The 23,972-nt window shown below is 39.7% G+C and overlaps 1 protein-coding gene across 1 annotated transcript; it reads left to right on the top strand.

Moving 5' to 3' along the window:
- Positions 1-23,144: 23,144 nt before the first annotated feature.
- Positions 23,145-23,972, top strand: LOC135219038 (uncharacterized). Its single transcript, XM_064255471.1, has one exon. The coding sequence runs from the start codon at positions 23,145-23,147 to the stop codon at positions 23,970-23,972; it is 828 nt and encodes a 275-aa protein (XP_064111541.1).

Below are 23,972 nucleotides of genomic sequence, written 5' to 3'. Positions count from 1 at the left end.
GAGTTGGACATCATGATTAAATAGTCAAAATCGGGAATGCAAAAAATTAAATTTTTATAATAAAATGAGATTTAATTTTATACTTACCAAAACCATTACACAGCTGCTGTAGGCTCCCTACCCGGCAGACCAAAATTCAAACTTCAAGGTGGCGCTGCCATCGCTAGTGCAGGTGACGGGATCTGCCCACTTTTGGGAGTAGCAGGTATGACTGAATAGGTGTTCCCAATACGTTTTGGGCTGTGCTTATGTAATTGTTTGGTAATTATAGAATAAAAATGATATTTGGTAAGTATAAAATAAAATAATTTATTTTATAAAAATTCCATTTATATTTCAGTGGCTTACCAAACAGTTACACAGCTGATTCCACATTGCATGGAGGTAGGATGTGGATTGAGTTAATTTTCAAAAACATAATAACTTGAAAATTTCATAAACAGTCAGTACTAACAAGTGCCCATCATACCTTCCATCATAAGAGAGTCGCAACAGGTGATTACTGCCTCAGGTCAGTGCTCATCTTACAGAGTAGAGTGAGTGGTTGCTTGCTGAGATTTGCCTTTACATAAGTGGGATACCCTTCATAGTTATGGAGGTACACTGCTAACTCAACGAAGGTCACAAAATACAAAAATGCTGTTGCCCGGGGCAAAGACCAGAAATAAACAAACAATCAACAAAACTCACCTACACCATACCATAAAAACCAAACCCACTGAAAAAGACTGACTGGCGGGCACTCCAAGTACTAAGTACCCCCAGATTTCCCTTAAACTCAGCACCCTATATACAAGGTGAAAAAATAAAGGAACATGCAGCTTCTATGTTGCGTCTCCCAACACCACGCCAGTTACAGACAAAGGCCTGAGAGTACTATAGTCAAACTCAGCCTTTTTGGCCACGGTGTTGGCCTTGTTTATCCTGGATTTTCCACACCGTTGCCACTTCTCCCAAGATAGGCACTTCTGCCCCACCTCTCTCTCTCTCTCTCTCTCTCTCTCTCTCTCTCTCTCTCTCTCTCTCTCTCTTTCTTGTGTTCAGCCTCTGACCACCATTCTTGATTTGCTTTGGAGCAAATCCTTCTAACTGTCCTTTTGCTTACTTTGGCAGCTTTGGCTGTGTCTGCCGTTGGCCTTTTCATCTAAAAAGTACTGATTAACATTATAAATTATTTCCTGTGCAGGCAGGGCAGCGAGAAGCGGGAGATGTTTACACGGTGGGTCAGTGATGCGGAGTGACCTTGTCGGGCTGAGGTAGCAATAGAGCACTAACCCAGCACAGAGGTGGTGTCAAATCTCAGGAAAACAGTTTTAGTAATATTCATTTTCCCGTAAAAAATTTAGTCATTCTTAAACATATGAAGTTTTATTATGAAACAGAGTAATTACCATATATTTAGTTAGTATAAAAATATCAGGGACAATTCTTCATCACTGTCATGGCCTATTTAGAGAACTGTGGCAGCTGTGCGGCCAACGCCTTAGCGGTCAAAAAGGCTGAGTTTGACTATACACTCTTTAAACAGTTTTTAAGTCTTTCAAATAATGTGTTGCAAACACCGACTCTAGGAGTGAGTTTCTATGATTAGCTCCCATAAGAAGAAGGAGATATAATTCTTAGAAAGTGGACAAGGTGGGCCTTTGACTTAACACCACAGATGAGATGAGATACCCCTAATCTTCTCAGTTCTGTGGAGGTAGTATCTCAAACCCCTCGCCGGGCAAAGTTGTCTCTCTTCCTTGGTCTAAGAATATCTGCCAAATTCTTCAGTATGAAAGACTGAGGCCAAGGACCTGAAGGATTCTCATTCTTGGTGAGAAAACTAAGGCACAGAGAGCAGACCAAATCCCCCTGAGTGAAACCTATACCAACTTGCTTTGCTGACATCAGAGCTACTAAAAAATAAGGTCTTCTTTGTTAGGTTCCTCACGGATGTCGAGCGTATGGGCTCAAATGCTGGAATTGACTTGATAACCACTTCAGTACACGTCTAAGTTCCATGCCACCGAGCCCTTTTGGACACGTAGATGTCCCGAAAGATCTTATGAGGTCAGAGATATCTCTGTTGGATGAAATGTCTAATCCTCTCTGTCTGAACACAGAACTGAACATAGCTCAATATTGTATAATCATGGGGACGGCCAATTGTCTCATGTCCCTCAAGTAGAAGAATTCAGCAATTTTGCTTATAATTGTCTCAGAAGAGATTTTATTCTTTCCACACCATTTTCTAAACATGTTCCATTTAGACTGGTATAGTCTGTGTGAAGTAGCTCGTCTGCATTTTACAATAACTTACGTAGCTATCTGTGAAAAGACCTTCACTCTAGTGAGGCTCCTGACAGTCTGAATCCTATCAGGGCCAGAGCGGAAAGTCCTTGATGGTATCTGTGGAAATGAGGTTGTTTGAGAAGCGATGTTTTTTGCAGAAGCAACCTTGGATGTTCTTCGAAGTTGCAAAGAGGTCTATTGTTGGATTGCCCCATAGCTTCCAAAGGATGAGGCAGGTCTTGGTGTCGAGAATCAACTCCGATGGGAGGACTTGATGACCAAGACATTTGTTCTCCTTGGACGAATGTGGAAACAGAGAGACTTGAAACTCTTCTACCCACAAGAGAAGATCTGTTGTTACCATGTACAAGGTGTAGGAGTGGGTCCCCCTTGCTCCTGATATGGGACAAGGTGGTGGAGTTGTCCGCGGGACTCGCTACTGCTTGCCTCGCAACCAAGTTATCGAATGACCGCAGACCCAGAAGAATGGTCAAGAGCTCTTTCACATTTATATGCAGGGATTTTTGCATTGACGACCAAATCTCTGCCTCCTTCAGCTTGCCCAACAAGGATCCCCAACCTACATTGGAAGCGTCTGAATAAAACAGAAGATTGGGGTGCTTCGGAAAAAGGGAGAGCCCCTCTTGTAACCTTCCTCTTGATTTCCACCATGCAAGGTCCTCATTGATCTCTTCCATGATGGGGAATGTTGTCGAGTCCAGTTGAGACTTCCTGCATCAACACACCCTCAGATAGAACTGCAGGGGCCTCAAATGAAGCCTTCTGAACTTGAAAAACTGTTCCCCTGAAGCTAAAGTACAGTACCTAGTGATCTCATCCACTGGACTGCAGAACTTCATGTCCAGAGACTCTTGTACTGCTCGGAGACACGAGTCTACCCTTTTCGGCAAGAGAAAAGCCAGAAAAGCTAGAGTATTCAGAGTCTTTCCCAAATAGAGAATACTCTGAGTCGTTACCATCTGTGACTTCTCTATGTTGATTAGGATGCCCAACAAACTCGTCAGGTGCAGGGTCCCATCTAAGTCCTTGGTGCATTGGCTTTCCAAGGAGGAGCAGAGAAACCAATCATCTAGATACAGTAATACCCTGATTCCTAGCATATGTAGCCAATTAGGTAAGGGAATTAACACACAAGTGAAAACTTCAGGGGCTGTCAACAGATTAAAATACAATGCCCGAAACTGGAAAACCTTGTCCTTGAACACAAAACAAAGATACTTTTAAGACTCTTGATGAATAGGAACATGGAAACAGGCATCATGCATGTCCAGGGACACCGAATAGAGGTTCCGAATGGAGAAAAACCCCGTTTACAACACCAATCACAGTAGATCACCCATTTGCTATGGTAAACTGCAGAGATTGACCTTCTGAGACTGCTGGACACATGACCTACTGTCCTCTTGAGAAAAGCCTCTCACTCGGGGGAGATACTTGATAGCCTCCAACTGTGAAAAGACAGGAATTCTACTGACTGGTGGAACCCTTCTACGTGTGGCTGACAGAAGATGCCTCCAGGGGAGAATTTCCCTTGGTACTTCCGACAACAACGACAGCAGATCCAGAAACCATTCCGCCTGCGGCCACAGAGGGGCTACCAAAGTCATCCTGAGACTGTGAACTCATCAACCTGTTCAGGACTTGACGGATCAAACAAAACGGAGGGAAGGCATACATTTCCAGATTGTCCCAGGGATGTTGGAATGCGTCCTCCACTAACGCCAGAGGATCCGGAACCACAGAACAGAATATCTCCAGTTTCCTGTTGAACCTGGTCGCAAAACGTTCCAGCATGGTCTCCCCCAAACCTGGAAGAGCTTGTCTGCCACTTCCTGATGAAGAGACCATTCTGTGCCTAGGATCTGATCCCGACAACAGAGCTTGTCTGCGACCCCATTCCTTTTGCCTGAGATATACCTGGGTGAGAGCTCTACTGAATTGCTGACTGCCCACTGGTGAACCTCAATGGTCAAGGCGTGAAGTTGACGTGAAACCCGGCCCCCCTGCTTGTTTACATAAGCGACTACTGTGGTGTTGTCCGACATGAGAACAACAGAATGTCCCTCTACTTTTTCCCAAAATTCCTTCAGACCCAGAAAGGCTGCCTTTAACTCTAAGACATTGATATGCTACTGTTTGTCCTCCAAACTCCAAACACCTGAGGTAATGAGGCCGCCTAAATGAGCCCCCCAACTTGCAAGGGAGGTGTCTGAAAACAGAAGGAAGTCTGGGGAAAGAGAACGCAGAGAAACACCCTTCAAGAGATTCCAGTCGTCCAACAACCAACGAAGGTCTTCTCTCACTTCTAGAGACAGAGGAATCCTTATTAGGGCCGAGTCCCCCGGCAGAGACCAGAATTCCCTCAGTCTCCATTGCATAGACCGAAGATGAAGTCGCCCATGAGGGACCAGCTTCTCCAGGGAAGACAAAATTCCCAGAAGAACCTGCCATTGATGAGCTGACTGATGTGGTTGTGATAGGAAGTCGCACACCACCACTAACAACTTCTCCAACCTCTGATGCGATGGGAAAACCCTTGACACTGCCATATCGATGACCATGCCCAGATAGAGGCGGGGGGGGATCCTTTTGACTGGGATAAGAGGTTTGTCTTCCTTCTGGTTTTACCACAGATGCCCAGCTTCCAGACAAAATCGAAGCAGATGATCTCTGTCCTGCAGCAGCTTCTCCCCAGAACCTGCCAAGACCAACGAATCATCGAGGTACTTCAGCATACGGATCCCCTGAGCATGGGCCCAACTTGAGACAAGAGAGAGGACCCTTGTGAACCCCTGAGGGGCTGTGGTCAGCCCGAAGCACAGGACTTTGAACTCGAAGACCTTGTCTCCAAGAGATAAGCAAAGGAACTTTCTAGACGACGGATGAATAGGGATCTGGAATCTATTGGCAGCATGAAGTCGCTTTCCTTCACAGCTGCCAACACTGATCACGGGGTGTCCATCTTGAACCTTGTTTTCCTGATGAAATGATTCAAGGTGGATAAGTCGATCACAAGTCTCAACCTCTTAATGCCTTGGGCACCAAGAAGATGTAACTGTATAACCCAGGAGACGGATGCACCACTTCTCTCGTAGTAGCCATCTTGCTTGGTGAGACGTACCCGCGTGAAGTCAGATTAATCAACAGATATCACAAGTTTAACATACGACTAGAATTTGAGAAATATCTAGAAGTGTTCGTGAACTATCGGTGATAAGATTAGTGTGAAAATAGTAGGATAAAGCGTCTTCTAAGTTAGTTTATCAAGTGTAATACTATAAATCAGAACAAGATGGCAGTAAGTTCCAACTGCGGGAAGAGGTGGCGTAATTTGGCGTGTTTAGCAGATTCGCAATACGATGAGGTAGCAGGAAGGGAACTGGCATTTCTCATCTATGAAATCAGCAACAGTCCTAACCAAAAAGCTACAAAAGCATTCATAGATATATTAGAAGGATATAATCCTTCAAACTGGAACAAATCTAATGAAAACATCTTGAAAATAATTGAAGAAGTTCCAAATAAAATCCAAGTGGTCAAGAGACTCATAAAGAAAATATACATAAACCAACATATGCCGACAAAGAAAATGAATAAGGTGAATCTTGTGAATATCCTAATTGATGCATTAGGAAAAAGAATGCCAAAAGCCTGCAAACTGTGTAAGGTTTGGTATAGCATAGTCAATCCACAAAACCTAATCAGAAAATGTGCTGCATGCAACATTCCGACCCATCCACAGTGTGCTGAGGTAATACAAGATTTGAGAAAAGATACAAGAATTTTTTGTTCAACATGTCTATCATGATAGACAATGTTTTATTCAATAATTGAATGTACAAATAGTTGAGGATGAAGAAGAAGAGGAAGAGGAAGAAGAAGAAGAAAAAGAAGAAGAGGAAAACGGAAGAGAAGTAAACAAAAATGAAATGACAGAAAAAAATAAGGAAAACAAAGAACAAGATAAAAGTATGGATGCAGAGATACTCATTGATACTACATATGAGGCAATAAAGCAGCATACCTACGAAGAAATAAATTACGATATGACAACAGAAAAGCAAATCCCGAAGAGGCTCTACCCAGATCTATACAATGACGGGAAAGAGGAAAAAATAGACAAGAAAGACAAAATCTGCAACCTTTTGAAAAGAGGGAATTGCAGATTTGGAGAAAGATGTTACTACAAACATCCTAAGATATGTCAAAACTATGAAATATATGGTAAATGTGCATATTTAGATGGATATGGGGATGATTGCAGAGATCTGCATCCAAAAATATGTAAAAACCTAAAAGAAGGAAAAGGATGTAAGTTCGACAAAAAATGCAAATATATGCACCCTGTAGCCATGAATCATAATCAAATAAATAACCAACCAAGTAATAAAATCCAAAATAAGAAAGAAACAAATAAAGAGAGAAATCAAGAATATCAGGTAAAAGAGAAAAGCAAACCACCAATGAGATATGCATGTGTCAGCAAAAAATTTCAAAGCATCAGCTCCGAAATTCTACTCAAGAGATAATAACTGTATTTATTATGCAAGAGGATATTGCAGAAACGGAGAAAATTGCAGATTCAGACACAAAATGAATAATTTATGATGAAGGAAGATCAAATATTATGGAAAGTTGGATTTTTTAATGTCAGAATTTCTGGAAATGAAAAAAAGAACAACATACCAGAACAGGAAAGAGACATGGGAAAATCCTTATTACTACCAGTATTAAATGAAGGAGAAAACACGCAAACCATCATAGTGATGAATGCGCAGGGTTTAGTTACGAGTAACTCAAAAAGAAAAATAGAGTACTTAGAAGAACTAACCCAAAATGAAAAGAAAATAGATATAATGAATATAAGTGAAACCTGGTATTCCCAAGAGACTGGGAATGATGATCAAATAAAAGGGTTCCAAACTTATAGATCAGATAGAAAAAATAGGAATCAAGGGGGAACCGCAATATATGGGAAAGACAAAAAACAGGAAAAATATATGAGAAATATAGTAACTCAGAATGTGAACTAATAGCGTAGAATTTGAATCTGAAAAATTGATGAACATAGTAATATATAGACCTCCTAATACTAAAGAGTTTGACTTAATAATTGAAAAATTGGATGATATATGTAGAAATCACAAGGACTGGACTATTCTCCTATCTGGTGACTTCAACTTTCCTTTCGTAGAATGGAAAGAACGAATAGGAGATTGTGGTTGTACTTATACATATAAAAAGAGAGTAATAGTAGTGCAGAAGATTAGAGGCAATTTGAAAAGCTATTAGATATGCTACTAGAATACAACATTCAACAAATAAATCACCTGCCAACAAGAAAGGAAATACTTTAGACCTAGTATTTGTGAACGAGATGAATTATGTTAAAGAAATAATAGTTTATAATGCGAGTATTTCAGACCATAATGTCATAGAATTAACAGTTCATTCCAAAGCAAGTGAAAATAGAGATAAGCAAGAAATGAAAAAGTGGGAAGGATATGGAAAATACAACTTCTACAGTAAAAATATAAAATGGTCAGAAATTAATGAAGAATTAAACAAAGATTGGGATAACATTTTCGTAAGTGATGACATAAGGGTAAATACGGAGATATTATATAAAATATTGGAGAAAATAGTGGAAAAATATATACCGAAGAAGAAAAGTAAACATCAAGACAGAAGGATCTTGTTCCAGAAAATCAGAAAGTGGAAAAAAGGTCTTGCAAAAGAAAAAAATGCATGGAAAGTTATAGAACTAAAAAGTAAGATAGAAAATGCAGAACAAAAGATTATACAATCAAAAGAAAATGAAAAACGGGACTTGGAAGAAAAAACCCTATTAAATATCAAGCAAAACCCCAAAACTATTATACTCATATGCGAAGAAGATGAATTAAAAAGAAGAATAGAAATAGGCCCTCTGAGAATTGAAGGGAGATTAACGAATGAAAAAAGGAAATTTGCAACATACTGGCAGAACGATATAAGAGAGAATTCACCCCTAGAATAGATAATGAAGATAATGATATAGAAGTAAGGGATGAAATAGTGAATATTTAGCTGACATAGATATTAATGAAGCTGATATTGTGCAGGCTATTAATGAAATTAAAATGGAGCTGCTGCAGGGCCTGAATGGAATTCCTGCTATTTTGTTAAAGAAAGTAGTTCATTCTATCGCAAAGCCACTTGCAATATTATTAAGACAAAGTGTAGATACAGGCAAGATTTATGATGAGCACAAATTAGCATATATTACCCCTACTTTCAAAAGTGGATCAAGACTAGAGGCAAGTAATTATAGGCCTGTGAGTCTAACATCACATATTATGAAAGTGTATGAAAGGGTAATGAAGAAAAATATTATGAAACATTTAATAAAAAATAATTTGTTTAATATAGGACAACATGGTTTCGTACCCAGAAAAGTACACAAACCCAACTGTTAGTCCACCGTGAGAACATATTCAAAAATATGAAAAGCGGAAATGAAACAGATGTGGTTTATTTAGACTTTGCAAAAGCTTTTGATAAAGTAGACTATAATATATTAGCGAAGAAAATTAGAAAACACAATATCGTGGATAAAGTAGGAAGATGGTTAAAATAAAAGAATTCTTACACAACAGAAACAGATGTTATAGCAAACGACGAGAAATCGGGGGATGAAGCCAAGGTAATATCTGGTGTGCCGCAAGGTACGGTGTTAGCTGCAATACTGTTTGTTATTATGATTGAAGACATAGACAATAATGTTAAGGATTCGGTAGTGAGTAGTTTCGCAGATGACACAAGAATAAGTAGAGAAATTATTACTTGGTGAATGAAGATAGGGAAACCGCTCTACAAAGAGACCTTAACAAAGTATATGATTGGGCAGAGGTAAATAGGATGGTATTTAACTCTGATAAATTTGAATCAATTAAAAGTTATGGAGACAGAGAAAGAAAGCTATATGCATATAAGGGACTAATAATGAGACCATCACAAATAAGGAAGCAGTTAAAGACCTTGGTGTGATGATGAATAGGAACATGTTATGCAATGATCAAATAGCAACTGTTGGCAAAATGTAAAGCAAAAATGGGAAATGTTGTTACGGCACTTTCAAAACAAGAAAAGTCTGAACACATATTATGCTTTATAAAACATATGTTCGTAGTCCACTTGAATATTGCAATATGATATGGTACCCACACTATCAAAAGGATATTGCACAAATAGAGAGTGTACAAAGGTCCTTTACAGCTAGAATAGAAGAAGTTAAGGACCTAGACTACTGGGAAAGACTACAAATTCTTAAAATTATATAGTTCTAGAAAGGAGAAGAGAACGCTACATGATAATTCAGGCATGGAAACAGATAGAAGGAATAGCAGAAAATATCATGGAACTAAAAATATCAGAAAGAGCAAGCAGAGGTAGATTAATAGTGCCCAAAACTATACCAGGAAAAATAAGGAAAAGCACACAGGACATTAATCCACTACTCACCAGCATCGATAATGCTCATCGTCCTATTAATTCAATGCGTTGCCAGCTCATCTGAGGAATATATCAGGAGTGAGCGTAGATGTGTTTAAGAATAAGCTCGACAAATATCTAAACTGCATCCCAGACCATCCAAGATTGGAAGATGCAAAATATACCGGAAGATGTACTAGCAACTCTCTGGTAGACATTAGAGGTGCCTCACACTGAGGGACCTGGGGCAACCCGAACAAGATGTAAGGTCTGTAAGGTCTAAGGTAAGGTCCCCTATCACATTCTTGTCCAGCATCTTCTGCACTTCCTCCCAGAGAGCCAAGAACTTCGGAAAATCAGGGGGATACACCTTCCTGAGCAGAGGCTTGTCCGAGAGCGGGGGAGAGAAGTCAAATGGCAGTAGATACCCAACCTGAAGGACATCTACTACCCACTTCTCCGCCCCATAACTCTGCCACTTGGCCCACTGGCCCTCCAGGCACCCCACCACCCATGGCACAGACCTTACCTTACAGACCTTACATCTTGTTCGGGTTGCCCCAGGTCCCTCAGCGTAGTGGATTAATGTCCCCTGTGTGCTTTCCTTATTTTTCCCTGGTATAGTTTTGGGCACTATTAATCTACCTCTGTGCTCTTTCTGATATTTTTAGCTATATAATTTTAAGGATTGTAGTCTTTCCCAGTAGTCAAGGTCCTTAACTTCTTCTATTCTAGCTGTAAAGGACCTTTGTACACTCTCTATTTGTGCAATATCCTTTTGATAGTATGGGTACCATATCATATTGCAATATTCAAGTGGACTACGAACATATGTTTTATAAAGCATAATCATGTGTTCAGCTTTTCTTGTTTTGAAGTGCCGTAACAACATTCCCATTTTTGCTTTACATTTTGCCAATAGAATCGCTATTTGATCGTTGCATAACATGTTCCTATTCATCATCACACCAAGGTCTTTAACTGCTTCCTTATATGTGATTGTCTCATTATTAGGTCCCCTATATGCATATAGCTTTCCTTCTCTGTCTCCATAGTTTATTGATTCAAATTTATCAGAGTTAAATACCATCCTATTTAATTCTGCCCAATCATATACTTTGTTAAGGTCTCTTTGTAGCACGTTCCTATCTTCATCACAAGTAATTTCTCTACTTATTCTTGTGTCATCAGCGAAACTACTCACTACCGAGTCCTTAACATTACTGTCTATGTCTGCAATCATAATAACAAACAGTAATGCAGCTAACACCGTACCTTGTGGGACACCGGAAATTACCTTAGCTTCATCCGATTCCTCATCGTTTGCAATAACTATCTGTTTTCTGTTGTGTAAAAATTCTTTTAACCATCTTCCTACTTTATCCACGATATTGTGTTTTCTAATTTTCTTCGCTAATATATTATGGTCTACCTTGTCAAAAGCTTTTGCAAAGTCTAGATAAACCACTTCTGTTTCATTTCCGCTTTTCATATTTTTGTATATGTTCTCACAGTGGACTAACAGTTGGGTTTGTGTACTTTTTCTGGGTACGAACCCATGTTGTATCTATATTAACAGTTATTATTAAATTGTGTTTCATAATATTTTTCTCATTACCCTTTCATACACTTTCATAATATGTGATGTTAGACTCACAGGCCTATAATTACTTGCCTCTAGTCTTGATCCACTTTTGAATGTAGGAGTAATATATGCTAATTTGTGCTCATCATAAATCTTGCCTGTATCTACACTTTGTCTAAATAATATTGCAAGTGGCTTTGCGATAGAATGGACTACTTTCTTTAACAAAATAGCAGGAACACCATCAGGCCCTGCTGCAGCTCCATTTTTAATTTCATTAATAGCCTGCACAATATCAGCTTTTCATTAACTAATTCTATGTCAGCTAAATATTCACTATTTTGTGCCCTTACTTCTATATTGTTATCTTCATTATCTATTCTAGGGGTGAATTCTCTCTTATATCGTTCTGCCAATATGTTGCAAATTTCCTTTTTTTCATTCGTTAATCTCCCTTCAATTCTTAGAGGGCCTATTTCTATTCTTCTTTTATTCATCTTTTTCGCATATGAGTATAATAGTTTGGGCTTTTGCTTGATATTTACTAGGGTTTTTTCTTCCAAGTCCTGTTTTTCATTTTCTTTTGATTGTATAATCTTTTGTTCTGCATTTTCTATCTTACTTTTTAGTTCTATAACTTTCCATGCATTTTTTTCTGTTGCAAGACCTTTTTTCCACTTTCTGATTTTCTGGAACAAGATCCTTCTGTCTCTTTGTATGCATGACTGATGTTTACTTTTCTTCTTCGGTATATATTTATCTACTATTTTCTCTAATAGTTTATATAATATCTCCGTATTTACCCTTATGTCATCACTCACGAAAATGTTATCCCAATCTTTGTTTAGTTCTTCATTTATTTCTGACCATTTTATATTTTTACTTTAGAAGTTGTATTTTCCATATCCATCCCACTTTTTCATTTCTTGCTTATCTCTGTTTTCACTTGCTTTGGAATGGACTGTTAATTCTATGACATTATGGTCTGAAATACTCGCATTATAAACTATTATTTCTTTAACATAATTCATCTCGTTCACAAATACTAGGTCTAAAGTATTTTCCTTTCTTGTTGGCAGGTGATTTATTTGTTGAATGTTGTATTCTAGTAGCATATCTAATAGCTTTTCGAATTGCCTCTTATCTTCTGCACTACTATTATTCTCTCTTTTATATGTATAAGTACAACCACAATCTCCTCTTCGTTCTTTCCAGTCTACGAAAGGAAAGTTGAAGTCTCCAGATAGGAGAATAGTCCAGTCCTTGTGATTTCATCCAATTTTTCTATGATTAAGTCAAACTCTTTAGTATAAGGGGGTCTATATATTACTTTGTTCATTAATTTTTCAGATTCAAATTCTACCGCTATTAGTTCACATTCTGAGTTACTATATTTCTCATATATTTTTCCTTGTTTTTTGTCTTTCCCATATATTGCGGTTCCCCCTTGATTCCTATTTTTTCTATCTGATCTATAAGTTTGGAACCCTTTTATTTGATCATCATTCCAGTCTCTTGGGAATACCAGGTTTCACTTATATTCATTATATCTATTTTCTTTTCAATTTGGGTTAGTTCTTCTAAGTACTCTATTTTTCTTTTTGAGTTACTCGTAACTAAACCCTGCGCATTCATCACTTTGATGGTTTGCGTGTTTTCTCCTTCATTTAATATGGGTAATAATAAGGATTTTCCCATTTCTTTTTCCTGTTCTGGTATGTTGTTCTTTTTTTCATTTCCAGAAATTCTGACATTAAAAAATCCAACTTTTCCATAATATTTGATCTTCCTTCATCATAATTATTCATTTTGTGTCTGAATCTGCAATTTTCTCCGTATCTGCAATATCCTCTTGCATCATAAATACAGTTCTTATCTCTTGAGTTGTATCTTGGAGTTGAGGCTTGGAAATATTTTGCTGACATCACTGCATATCGCGTTGATGGCTTGGTTTTTTCTTTTACCTGATATTCTTTATTCCTCTCTTTATTTGTTTCTTTCTTATTTTGAATTTTATTACTTGATTGATTATTTATTTGATTTTGATTCATGGCTGCAGGGTGCATATATTTACATTTTTTGTTGAACTTACATCCTTTTCCCTATTTTAGGTTTTTGCATATTTTTGGATGCAGATCTCTGCAATCATCCTCATAGCCGTCTAGGTATGCACATTTACCATATATTTCATAGTTTTGACATACCTTAGGATGTTTGTAGTAACATCTTTCTCCAAATCTGCAATTCCCTCTTTTCAAAGACGGTCTAGGTATGCACAATTACATCTTTTTTCATAGTTGTGACATACCTTAGGATGTTTGTAGTAACATCTTTGTCTCCAAATCTGCAATTCCCTCTTTGAAAAGGTTGCAGACTTTGTCTTTTTTGTCTATTTTTTCCTCTTTCCCGTCATTGTGTAGATCTGGGTAGAGCCTCTTCAGGATTTTTCTTTTGTTTTGTCATATCGTAATTTATTTCTTCGTAAGTATGCTTGCTTTATGCCTCATGTGTAGTATCAATGAGTATCTCTGCATCCATACTTTTATCTTGTTCTTTGTTTTCCTTATTTTTTTTCTGTCATTTCAGTTTTGTTTACTTCTCTTCTGTTTTCCTCTTCTTCTTCTTCCTCTTCCTCTTCTTCTTCATCCTCAGCTATTTGTACATTCAATCTTGATTTAATAACATTGTCTATCCATGATAGACATGTTGAGCAAAATATTCTGGTATCTTTTCTCGTATCTTGCATTACCTCAGCACATTGTGGATGTGTCGGAATGTTGCGTGCAGAACATTTTCTGATCAAGTTTTGTGGATTAACTATGCTATACCACACCTTACACAGTTTGCATGCTTTTGGCATTCTTTTTCCTAATGCATCAATTAGGATATTCACAATGTTCACCTTATTCATTTTCTTTGTCGGAATATGTTGGTTTATGTATATTTTCTTTATGAGTCTCTTGACCACTTGGATTTTATTTGGAACTTCTTCAATTATTTTCAAGATGTTTTCTGTTGATTTGTTCCAGTTTGAAGTATTATATCCTTCTAATATATCTATGAGGGCTTTTGTATCTTTTTGGTTAGGACTGTTGCTGATCTCATAGATGAGAAATGCCAGTTCCCTTCCTGTTACCTCATTGTATTGCGAATCTGCCAAACAAGCTAAATTTCGCCATTTTTTTCCACAGTTGGAACTTACTGCCATCTTGTTCTGATTTACAGTATTTCACTTGATAAACTAATTTAGTAGATGCTTTATCCTACTATTTTCACACTAATCTTATCACAGATAGTTCACGAATGCTTCTAGATATTTCTCAAATTCTAGATGTAAGTTAAACTTGTGATATCTGTTGATTAATCAGACTGTGTGCGGGAACGTCTCACCAAGCAAGATGGCTACTATGAGAGAGGCGCCTAACCTATCGATGACCCTCCTTACTTCTGCCCATGGTGCCCCTTCTTGACTTAAAAGAGCAGGAGCGAAAGAGACTTCGGTCCTCTGACCTAGACTGGGACAAATGGTAAGGCCCTGCTGAAACCGAACTTCTAGACGGCCTACCAGGCGACGATCTTCATGACTGCTGCTGGGCAGGGGGAAGAGGAGGAGCTGGACATCTCCAAGGACGAGACTCTGACTTTGACACAGCCTGGTGCACTAACCTGTCCTTCGTGTCAGCCCAGCATCGGTCTATCGTGTCCCCAGGCTCAGTCTGAGGGAACAGAAACTGAGATTCCAAAAGGTCCCCATTCCTCAACACCAACAAGGACTCAGGGTCAACTGATCTTTCTATCCTGGACAAAGCCGCGTCTCTTCTGATCAGGAGAAGATTAGCCCATAAATTGATGCTGGGGTGTGCGAGATATGAGAACGCCTTGCCCCCAGACTGCAACAAACTTGCAAGAGAAGAAGCACTCACCAACCCCCCTGGGGACCTGTCAGACACTATCTTGGCAATGACTGCCAACCAAAAGTCCAACCAAGAAACTGTCTGTAACATGGAGGCTGCTGTAGACTCCAAAACTAAGACATCCTGTGGAGACAAGGATGGAGCCACCGACCTCACCTGCTCCAAAGTCAACCCTGGCTTCAGACGAATGACGTCCAGGTTAAGATGACGTGACATCAAGTAGGCAGAGTTTGTAGCATAGTACTCCCTATGCCTTGTGAGTGGCGGGGGAAGCAACTTGGAAGAACCCCTTGAGTGAAGAGATTCGTCCCGATCTGAAACAGAGGCATTTACCTGATAAGGGAAGTTGAAATGATGACTTGGGATCTTGCATAGTCCCCAGCGAGGCTTCCAAGCAGGAAGGAGTGAAAGACGACCGAGCCTGAGTCATCCTCTCCAAATTGTTGAACCCACAAATGAGATCGACAACTTCGGTAAAGGAAGACAAAAACTCTTGCGTGTTTCCCTCCTCCTGCTCTGGCAACAGAGACCAACAACGAGAGGAATGTGCAGGCTTACCCAACGCGCCTTCTTCGTGTAAACCAACAGAAGAGCCAGCAGCCAAACAGCCTCATACACCAACCAACCTGTCTTGGCTGGATCCAAGTGCCAACTCCTGCGACGAACCAACCACAACACTAGGAACATCACTACGCACACTCCCAATAGATGACTCACATACGTGGCCATGTATGTGCAAATGCAGGGCGGACGCACGTACATACAAAGGAGAAGCATCTCAAACACTTGAAATAGAACAAGAATTCCTTAGAGTCGAGCCCCGGGTAACACCAAGGGGAGGGGCAGACAAACACTCCTGCTGATTGCCCAACATGTGCACGAATGTGTGAGGTTGCAACACACTCGCGACTCGATGCAGAGGACGAAGCAGCCACTGCAGATTGCACAGGGGATGAAACACTAACACTCTCAGGAACACTAACACTTGCAGAAACACGGGCGTGCCGCTTCTCACTCATAGACGAAGAAAAGGCAAAGTCCTCAACCTTCCAATGATTGATATGCCGATACGGCGGAGATGTGGGAGAAGGAGAGGAAGATAGCACTGACTCCTTACACAATCTCTTTGCAGGAGGAGGGGGAGACGCAACACGCTTGCTTCCAGTCCTCCCAGCCGACATGGACAGCAAACTTATCTTTCGAAACAAGAGTCCAATCTCTTAAGAACTGCCTGACATAAAGCCTCAGATGGATCAGCAAGAGAAGGGGCTGACGACATGGAAGGGACATGTAGCAAACTGGATGGCAGCGATGACATCACGGGAGCAAACAATGACAACACAGATGAGCGAGGCAGCTCAGCGGAGGAAACTGGGAGTGATGTCATTAGATGGAAGTGACGTCACCAGCGGTACCAACGCCATGGCTTCCCTCTGACTCAAAGAAGCGGCAAGCGTCACTGGTGGAGCAATACAATATGACTGACCTCGGCTATCAACGAAGACGAGGCCCAAAGGTTGGGGGAGAGCTTGGGTAGCCTGAGGAGGGGGGAGATGAGCATCCAAGAAGTGCGTCAGCAAACCCTCCAAGGAGGGTGGACCCCGTAGCCCAAGCGACCCCCAGAGCGCCGCCATTTTGGACGCTTCCGACTCTGAAATGAAAGAAACTGATGAAAAAAAAGCCTCCTCCCTTTTCAAGAAGTAAATTAAATCCCAAGGAAGAGGGGAGGACATTACACAATAAATTAGCCTTAGGGCCTCCCAATGCTTGATAGAAGGAAAGGAATTAGACAAAGGCACTACACTAGTATGGGGTGTGACTGCAGCAGGAGATGAAGCATCGGGAAGAGGAGATGAAAATCCCTCCCATGAAGGAAGAGTAGAAACTCTATGACGCTCCCTCTTACTATAAAATAACTTCCACTGCTCTCTAGGCCATGCATGGCATTCTGGGCAGGGATCGTTATGGTACAAACATTAGAACGACACCTACTGCAAGTTGTGTGGGGGTCTGTCATTGAAGAAGTCAGGAAACAAGAACGCGGGAAACCTTGAGTACCCAGGCACACATGTTGGTGAGGCCAAGAAGGAGCAGAAGAAGCCATAATACAAGCACACACACAGAATCACAAGCAAAAACGGGCCATGAACTGGGTAAAAGTCCGAGAGGGCAACCACGACTCTCTCCCAGGTGGTTAAGAAAAAGACTTAATGCTGGAGTGGGGGTATGTGGTCTTGACCACTTTTTACCCGATATACACACGTATTGCCAGATCTCACAAGATTCCTTGCTTTTCATCTGCAATTTAAACGGATACAGCTAGGCGCTAGAAAATGATCCTATTGTTAAGACCGAAAATTTGTTCACATATGAACAAAGATGTTTTCAGTGTCGGAATTGGACCACCTTACTAAAAACATTTTTAGGTTTTTTGAGGTAATAAGCTTCTTGGATTGGGTAGTGGGAGCCTTCGGTTGGAAGGTCAAAGAATGCTCCTCTTTGGATAAGGAAACCTTTTCTGACATTTCATGTGTTATTTATTGCCTTGATGAAGATATAAGAGATAGTTCGTTGGAGTTGGCCTCCCTTTCTTTTTTTTCTTTTTTTTTTACTCTAGGCATTCTCAAAAATAGAGAGGTATGGTGTTTGTTCACCACTAAACGTATTCCTTGGATGCAAATGTCCACCTTACTTTACTCTCCTTTAGATAGGAGACATCTCTTCCCAGAGGACACAGTGTTTCAAGTTTGTTCTGAGCTTCAGAAGAAATCCACCCATGATTTACTCTCGCCTGAAGCCTCCTCGTGATCCAACTCCCAGTTCTCGCCTCTCACCAGCTATGCACGCTCAACCCTTTCATGGCAGGGGAGTATCTAGATCCCTCCCTAGAGCAATTGAGAAGTCCTCATCTAAGTCCTCAACGAAAAAGTAAATGTTCAGTCCTTTGTGCACTGGTAGGGGCAAGGCTCCTCCATTTGTGGAGAAATTGGGAAGTAAGAGGGGCCGGAACCGTGGATCATCGAAGTTTTGAGAAAGGGCTACGTGATCCTTTTCAAGAGAGCTCCGCCATTGTCCAGCTCTCCTCCCCTCTCATGGATAACAGGGTATAAACAACTGTCTTTTCCTTACTGAGTTGGTTCCTATCTCCCCCGGTAGAGGGCGGAAAATATCGCCTATCCAATACATGTAGCGCTGCCGTGAATTTTAAAATTCTAGCTGCCGATTTAGAAACTGTAGCTATGTAACTACTAAGTAAGTATACATAAAATCTTATCTTATTATAAGCCTTGGTAGTTTTTGTTTTGTTGAAGGTTAAAGTTAGCCATAATCATGTTTCTGGCAACTATATATCCCAGGCCACCATCGGGCCTTGGTTAAAGTTTCACGGGCCACGGCTCATGCAGCATTATATCTAGACCACCAAAAGATAGATCTACTTCAGGTAAGATAGATCTGTTTTCGGTGGCCTTGATTAGTATACGCAGTACAGAAAACTCAATTACGCTGAAGAAACTGCAGTGCATTTTTTACTTGTTATTTTATGCAATTAGAAATAAAATCAAGCTAGTTGTCTGTTAATGTCTTCTTTATAAGAACAAATTTGTATTGGAAAGTATTGTGTGGTTGCTTTAGGACAGTTTATACGCTAAAGGTTCATTTCCATTTCACTTGTTAATTTAACATTGAATTGCGGTCTTGCCTGATGGCGACGACGCACTGTCCATTGTTTTGTGGTTGCAGGAGGGACCCTCTTTGGCCTTGACAACCACTTTCGCTTATCCAGCCGGCCCTCAGGCCAAACGACCTCCTCCTCCTCCTCCTCCTTCTCCTCCGAGTTGCTGACAGTTCCTTGACCTTTGACTCTTGGAACAATTCGGTCTCTCCCAAGACCCACCGTGTCAAACGAGCCACTCCTTGCGATGCTACAAGGAACGAGGGAGTGGAGCGTCGCGTCGCTAGGGGTCACGTGATTGACTTTTTTTCGCGAAGTACTCATACTCTCTCTCTCTCTCTCTCTCTCCTCTCTCTCTCTCTCTCTTTCGAAGATGAACTTTATCAGGGTGCTATGGTTTTTCGATTTGGATTTTTTTCTTCATTGTATGGAGTTGTTGCTAAACTGTTCTCGGAAGCGTTGGATGATAGATCTGGATACCTGTATATATTACGCATATGCATTTACAGACGAAGTAGAGAGGACACTCATAGACTGAACTTAATTAAAACTTTTCTTTACAAGAGCCAGGTATATCTTCTGCTTGCGTAAATTTATCTCCACTCATTCTTCTCTGTCGGCAGTTCGGAGTGTACTGATACATTCTCTGTCAGCAGTCTCCTGACACAGCCTTCGTCTTGTCAGCAATTTTATGAGCGAATTATTTTATCATTTTGTGTGTCGTGGTGGGGGGGGGGGGAAGGGGAGGGAGTGCCCGTTTCCAAACCAGAACACTTGTCTTGACGTGCTTCATAGCTCCAGTAACGGTCCAAGCTTATCATGATGTCCTTGATGAAAATGACAGTCCTGTGGCCGTTCTTCGACGCCTATAACCGCGGTGCCTCAATGCCAGTCGATTGAGGCTTTCTGGCATTTTCGTTAAACGGTATATTTCAGTATTGTATACTGTATATACTCTTGTTATCTATACCTACCTGTGCATAAATATACCGAGCCAGTATACCTACGCGTATCATTTTATTTATATATAAATAAAATGATACGAGGATATTTTCGTGAATCCAAGTTATTCCCAGATATACTGTGTGAGTTGGCATCCTCGTGTTGATTTTTCCTAATATTTTTGTAAGTGATGATTGATAACATGTTATTTACTTTGTATATGTGCGGTAATCATATGTTTTTAAACATGTTTAGCTTATGCTCTATTTTCTTTACATCATGCACACTTGTACAGTGATCTTTTAAAGTATGTTATGTAAGAATACGTTTATCATAAAACATCCATAGAAAGCCGATCTTACCTTTGGATGTATCCCTGGTTTTGTAGCAGTAATATTTTCGTTTTTAAATGAAAAGCGCCCCATAATATAATTTGGAAGTCAGAGTTTTATTACTCATTTCATCATTTAAGCCATGCTTTTGTCAGTTTACTTCTTAAACATATTTACTTCTTAAACATATTTATGTCATATTGAAATTTAGGAAACCATTATTAGGCGTGAATTTTGACTGTTTTTTATTTCTTGTTTGTGTGCGTGTTCTTCCATGATATTTTTTAACGGTGATTCAGAGAGTAATTTTGATTAGTAAATGGAGCCAAATAGTTCTCAAACTTAATATTTTTTTGATGAATAAAAAAATTTATATTTGAATTAAGAGTAGCGTAGAATGGCGTTTGTCACATGCAGTTTTGTAAAAGTGGATTTCTAAAGTAGTTTTTGTTTTTCACAAACCTTCATAAGTCCAAGCGAAGGTGCAATACACTGCTACCCTAATACTATTATTCTTCTTGCATTTAAACACGTTTTTATTTATTTTTTAATTTATAATTTTTTTCCTTTTTTAATATATAAGTGGGTCTCTACTGTCTGTGTTTCCCTTTACCTCGTCTTACTTCTTCCTAATGAACACCATATTCTTTGGAAGCTTGAATTCCGAGTCAATGGCCCCTTTGGTGGGCTTGCTCCATATGAAAAGGTTTCATCATCTGAATGAAAATAATATAAATACCAGTATCAATTGTACCACTCAACTGAAAAAATATGAATTTTGCTGAAGTTACTAATGGTATGGTAAATTTTTCACTCGCACATTTTAGAAATCGAGTTTGGTGAACAACTAAAAAAATATTTTATGAGAAAATTTGCAAATAACCTTAAATTTTAAAGAAGATATTTATTTGATTTCCAAACAATTATTGGTGCTGGTGTGTTTTGGTCGGTTCTCTAAAAATGTCTGTTATTTTTCAAAGTTTGATTTCGTTGCATGAAATTTCAAGCAAGTCTGCAGACTCGAGAGTAGCGTTTGCAGTCAAAAGACGATTATTGCGTTGTTATTGCCGCTGTTTTTTCAACTCATAAGACAAAGATCACAGATATCTTGACAGTTTTGAAGACAGCCTTCGAAATTTGATGCTGGTGGCCAGAATCAGTAGGGAACAAAAACTTGAAAGCGCCTGACGCCGCTCCAGTGCCTCCTCATTCAGCAGCCTCGCCACTCTCTCTCTCTCTCTCTCTCTCTCTCTCTCTCTCTCTCTCTCTCTTGTTTCAAATCATTACATATATAGATACATATTTCCACACACACACACATACATAGATACATACATACATAGGTAAATGCAGTGTTTTCATAGTTGAAACGAAATGAGTACAGAGAGCGAAGATTGATATATACATTACCTACCTTCCCTACATACTACATTCATATATATAGATATATATATATAATATTATATATATAATATAAATATCTATATATATATATATATTATTATATATATATATATACGTATATGCATATGTATAAAACCGAGTCCTTGGTGCATTTTGTCAACAATTATGAACAAGTGTTGGTAACCTTTACGCATGTTGAAAGTCATGGATGTTTTAAGCGCATGTGTTCATAAAAGAGAGAGAGAGAGAGAGAGAGAGAGAGAGAGAGAGAGAGAGAATTTTTGTCGACAGCCCAAATACCATCAAGAAAGCTTAACCTTCTACCTACTATAGGTCTGTAACTTACACCCATCTTTTTCGGTAACATCATCACAAACTTTTGCCTCTCTGTCCCCGCATAATTCCTTCAAAATAGCACCGCCAAATTAGAGGCAGCAGAATAAAAAACAACTCCCTCTAACCATAGCCACATATCCTGAAAAATCCGACCGATCAAGCACTCTTATCCAACATAGGACTGCACAAGAGCCGTCTCTGTATACGGCTCTGGACTTCTCTGGCCGCCTTTTAAATCCTCACCTTTAGCCGCCCTGTTCCGCTCAGGCCCTCCCTTGCTTTTGCTTGTGTAGGCAGGCCTACAGGAAGCATGCACAGGATGTGATCGTCAATCGCTAGCAGTGGCGATTCTAGGGGGGGCCATGGGTGGGGGGGGGGGGGGTAGGGGGGGAGGCAGCTGCCCTCCCAGTTTTTGGTCATGCCCCTGGTTTGCCCCCCACTTTTTTAATGAAATATTATATATAAAATTAATCATAATTGAATATAACAATAGTTACTAACTAGTCACACAAAATTGGGCTGAGTCTCTCAAGAACGTGATGCAATGTTCTGTTTTGCTTGTAGGCACTTTGCATCACCTTCTTATGGCAATGTAGACGATGCCTTTATAAAGAGTGGCTTTAGACGATGGAAAAAGCCACAAGGAAAGATGGGGCCATTGCAAAGCACCTGAACTCACATATCCACAAATCCTCTATACTGCATGGATTGACTATCAACACAATAAAAACTGATAAAACAGCCATTAAACAGAGTATAAGTGAGGGCTATCAGAAGAAAGTCCGTGAAAATCGTCATTACATAAACACTCTTGGCGAGATTATACTCCTGAGACTAACAAAATATAGCACAAAGAGGCCACAGAGAGAGTGACGATGAACAAAATCCAGGAAATATCCGTAAACTTCTTAGATTCATTACAAACATGATCCTGTTACAGCTGAACGTGTCAAAAGTGGTAAAAAAATTAGAGGTACACCAGTTCTGCAATACAAAATGAGATGATTGATACATTTGCATCAATTGTGAGGGAAGAAATAGCTGAAAACAAAATCCTGCCATTACTTTTCTGTTCAAGCCGATGAAGCCAAGGATGTGAGCAAAACTGCGCAATTAGCACTATAATAGTATTACGATTTTATGATGAAATCTCGCACTGTATTCAGGAATGTTTTATTTCATTCACTGTCATGTCTCCATTGGATGCTGCATATATCACAGACATAATACTGCAAACTCTAGAAAAATTAGGCTTAGATTATAAATCTCTTGTTGGCTTGGGATTTGATGGAGCATCAGTCATGAGTGGAGGAATTAGTGGCGTTCAGAAACGTATAAAAGAGAAAGCACTTTTTGCTTATTATGTTCATTGTTACGGTCATAAGCTCAATTTGGTTTTGACAAGTGTTGCAAAGAACGTACCACAAGCATCTGAATTTTTCAGTCTTCTTGAAGAAGTCTATATCTTTGCTAGTAATGCAGTGGTTCATGAGAAGTTCCTTTCTATACAGCGTGAAATGTTTCCTGAAGAACAAATTCGAGAACTTCAACATCTCAGTGATACTCGCTGGTGGTGTCAGGCTACCTCCTGTGATAATGCTTTATTACGTCTGGAATGTATTTTAAGACTTTTGAAGGATACTTCTGCAGATGATACTGGAGCTCGAGCTGTATCTGCTAGAGGTTTACTTGCTCAGATGGATGCAGAATTTGTTTGTTTATTGCAGTTTTTCTCTGAAATTCTGGGAAAAATAAGTAAGGTATCTCAGCAGCTGCAGGACAAACAGGCAGACCTTGGAAAAGCAGCTAAACTTATTTCTTGTCTTCATGAAGATTTAGCTGATGTAAGAAACTCCAACTTAATTGAGAATTACTCTAATAGGGTTGACGAACTCTGTAAAAAATTTGACATTTCACCAACAGTGACAGAAAACGTTCAAGAAAACCTCGACAACTCCGTATTTTATCAGATGAGATGTGGAGCCGAGTCATCCACAACACGTCACAGTCTTGTATGA

The sequence above is a fragment of the Macrobrachium nipponense genome, chromosome 1 (assembly GCF_015104395.2).
Source record: "Macrobrachium nipponense isolate FS-2020 chromosome 1, ASM1510439v2, whole genome shotgun sequence".
Lineage (NCBI taxonomy): Eukaryota > Metazoa > Arthropoda > Malacostraca > Decapoda > Palaemonidae > Macrobrachium > Macrobrachium nipponense.
Note: the sequence above shows the minus strand (reverse complement) of the source record. Positions and strands in the feature narration are given on the sequence as shown.

Bases quoted from the DNA above. Each gene is read 5' to 3' on its own strand.
- LOC135219038 (XM_064255471.1), top strand. From the start codon at position 23,145: ATGTCTCCATTGGATGCTGCATATATCACAGACATAATACTGCAAACT.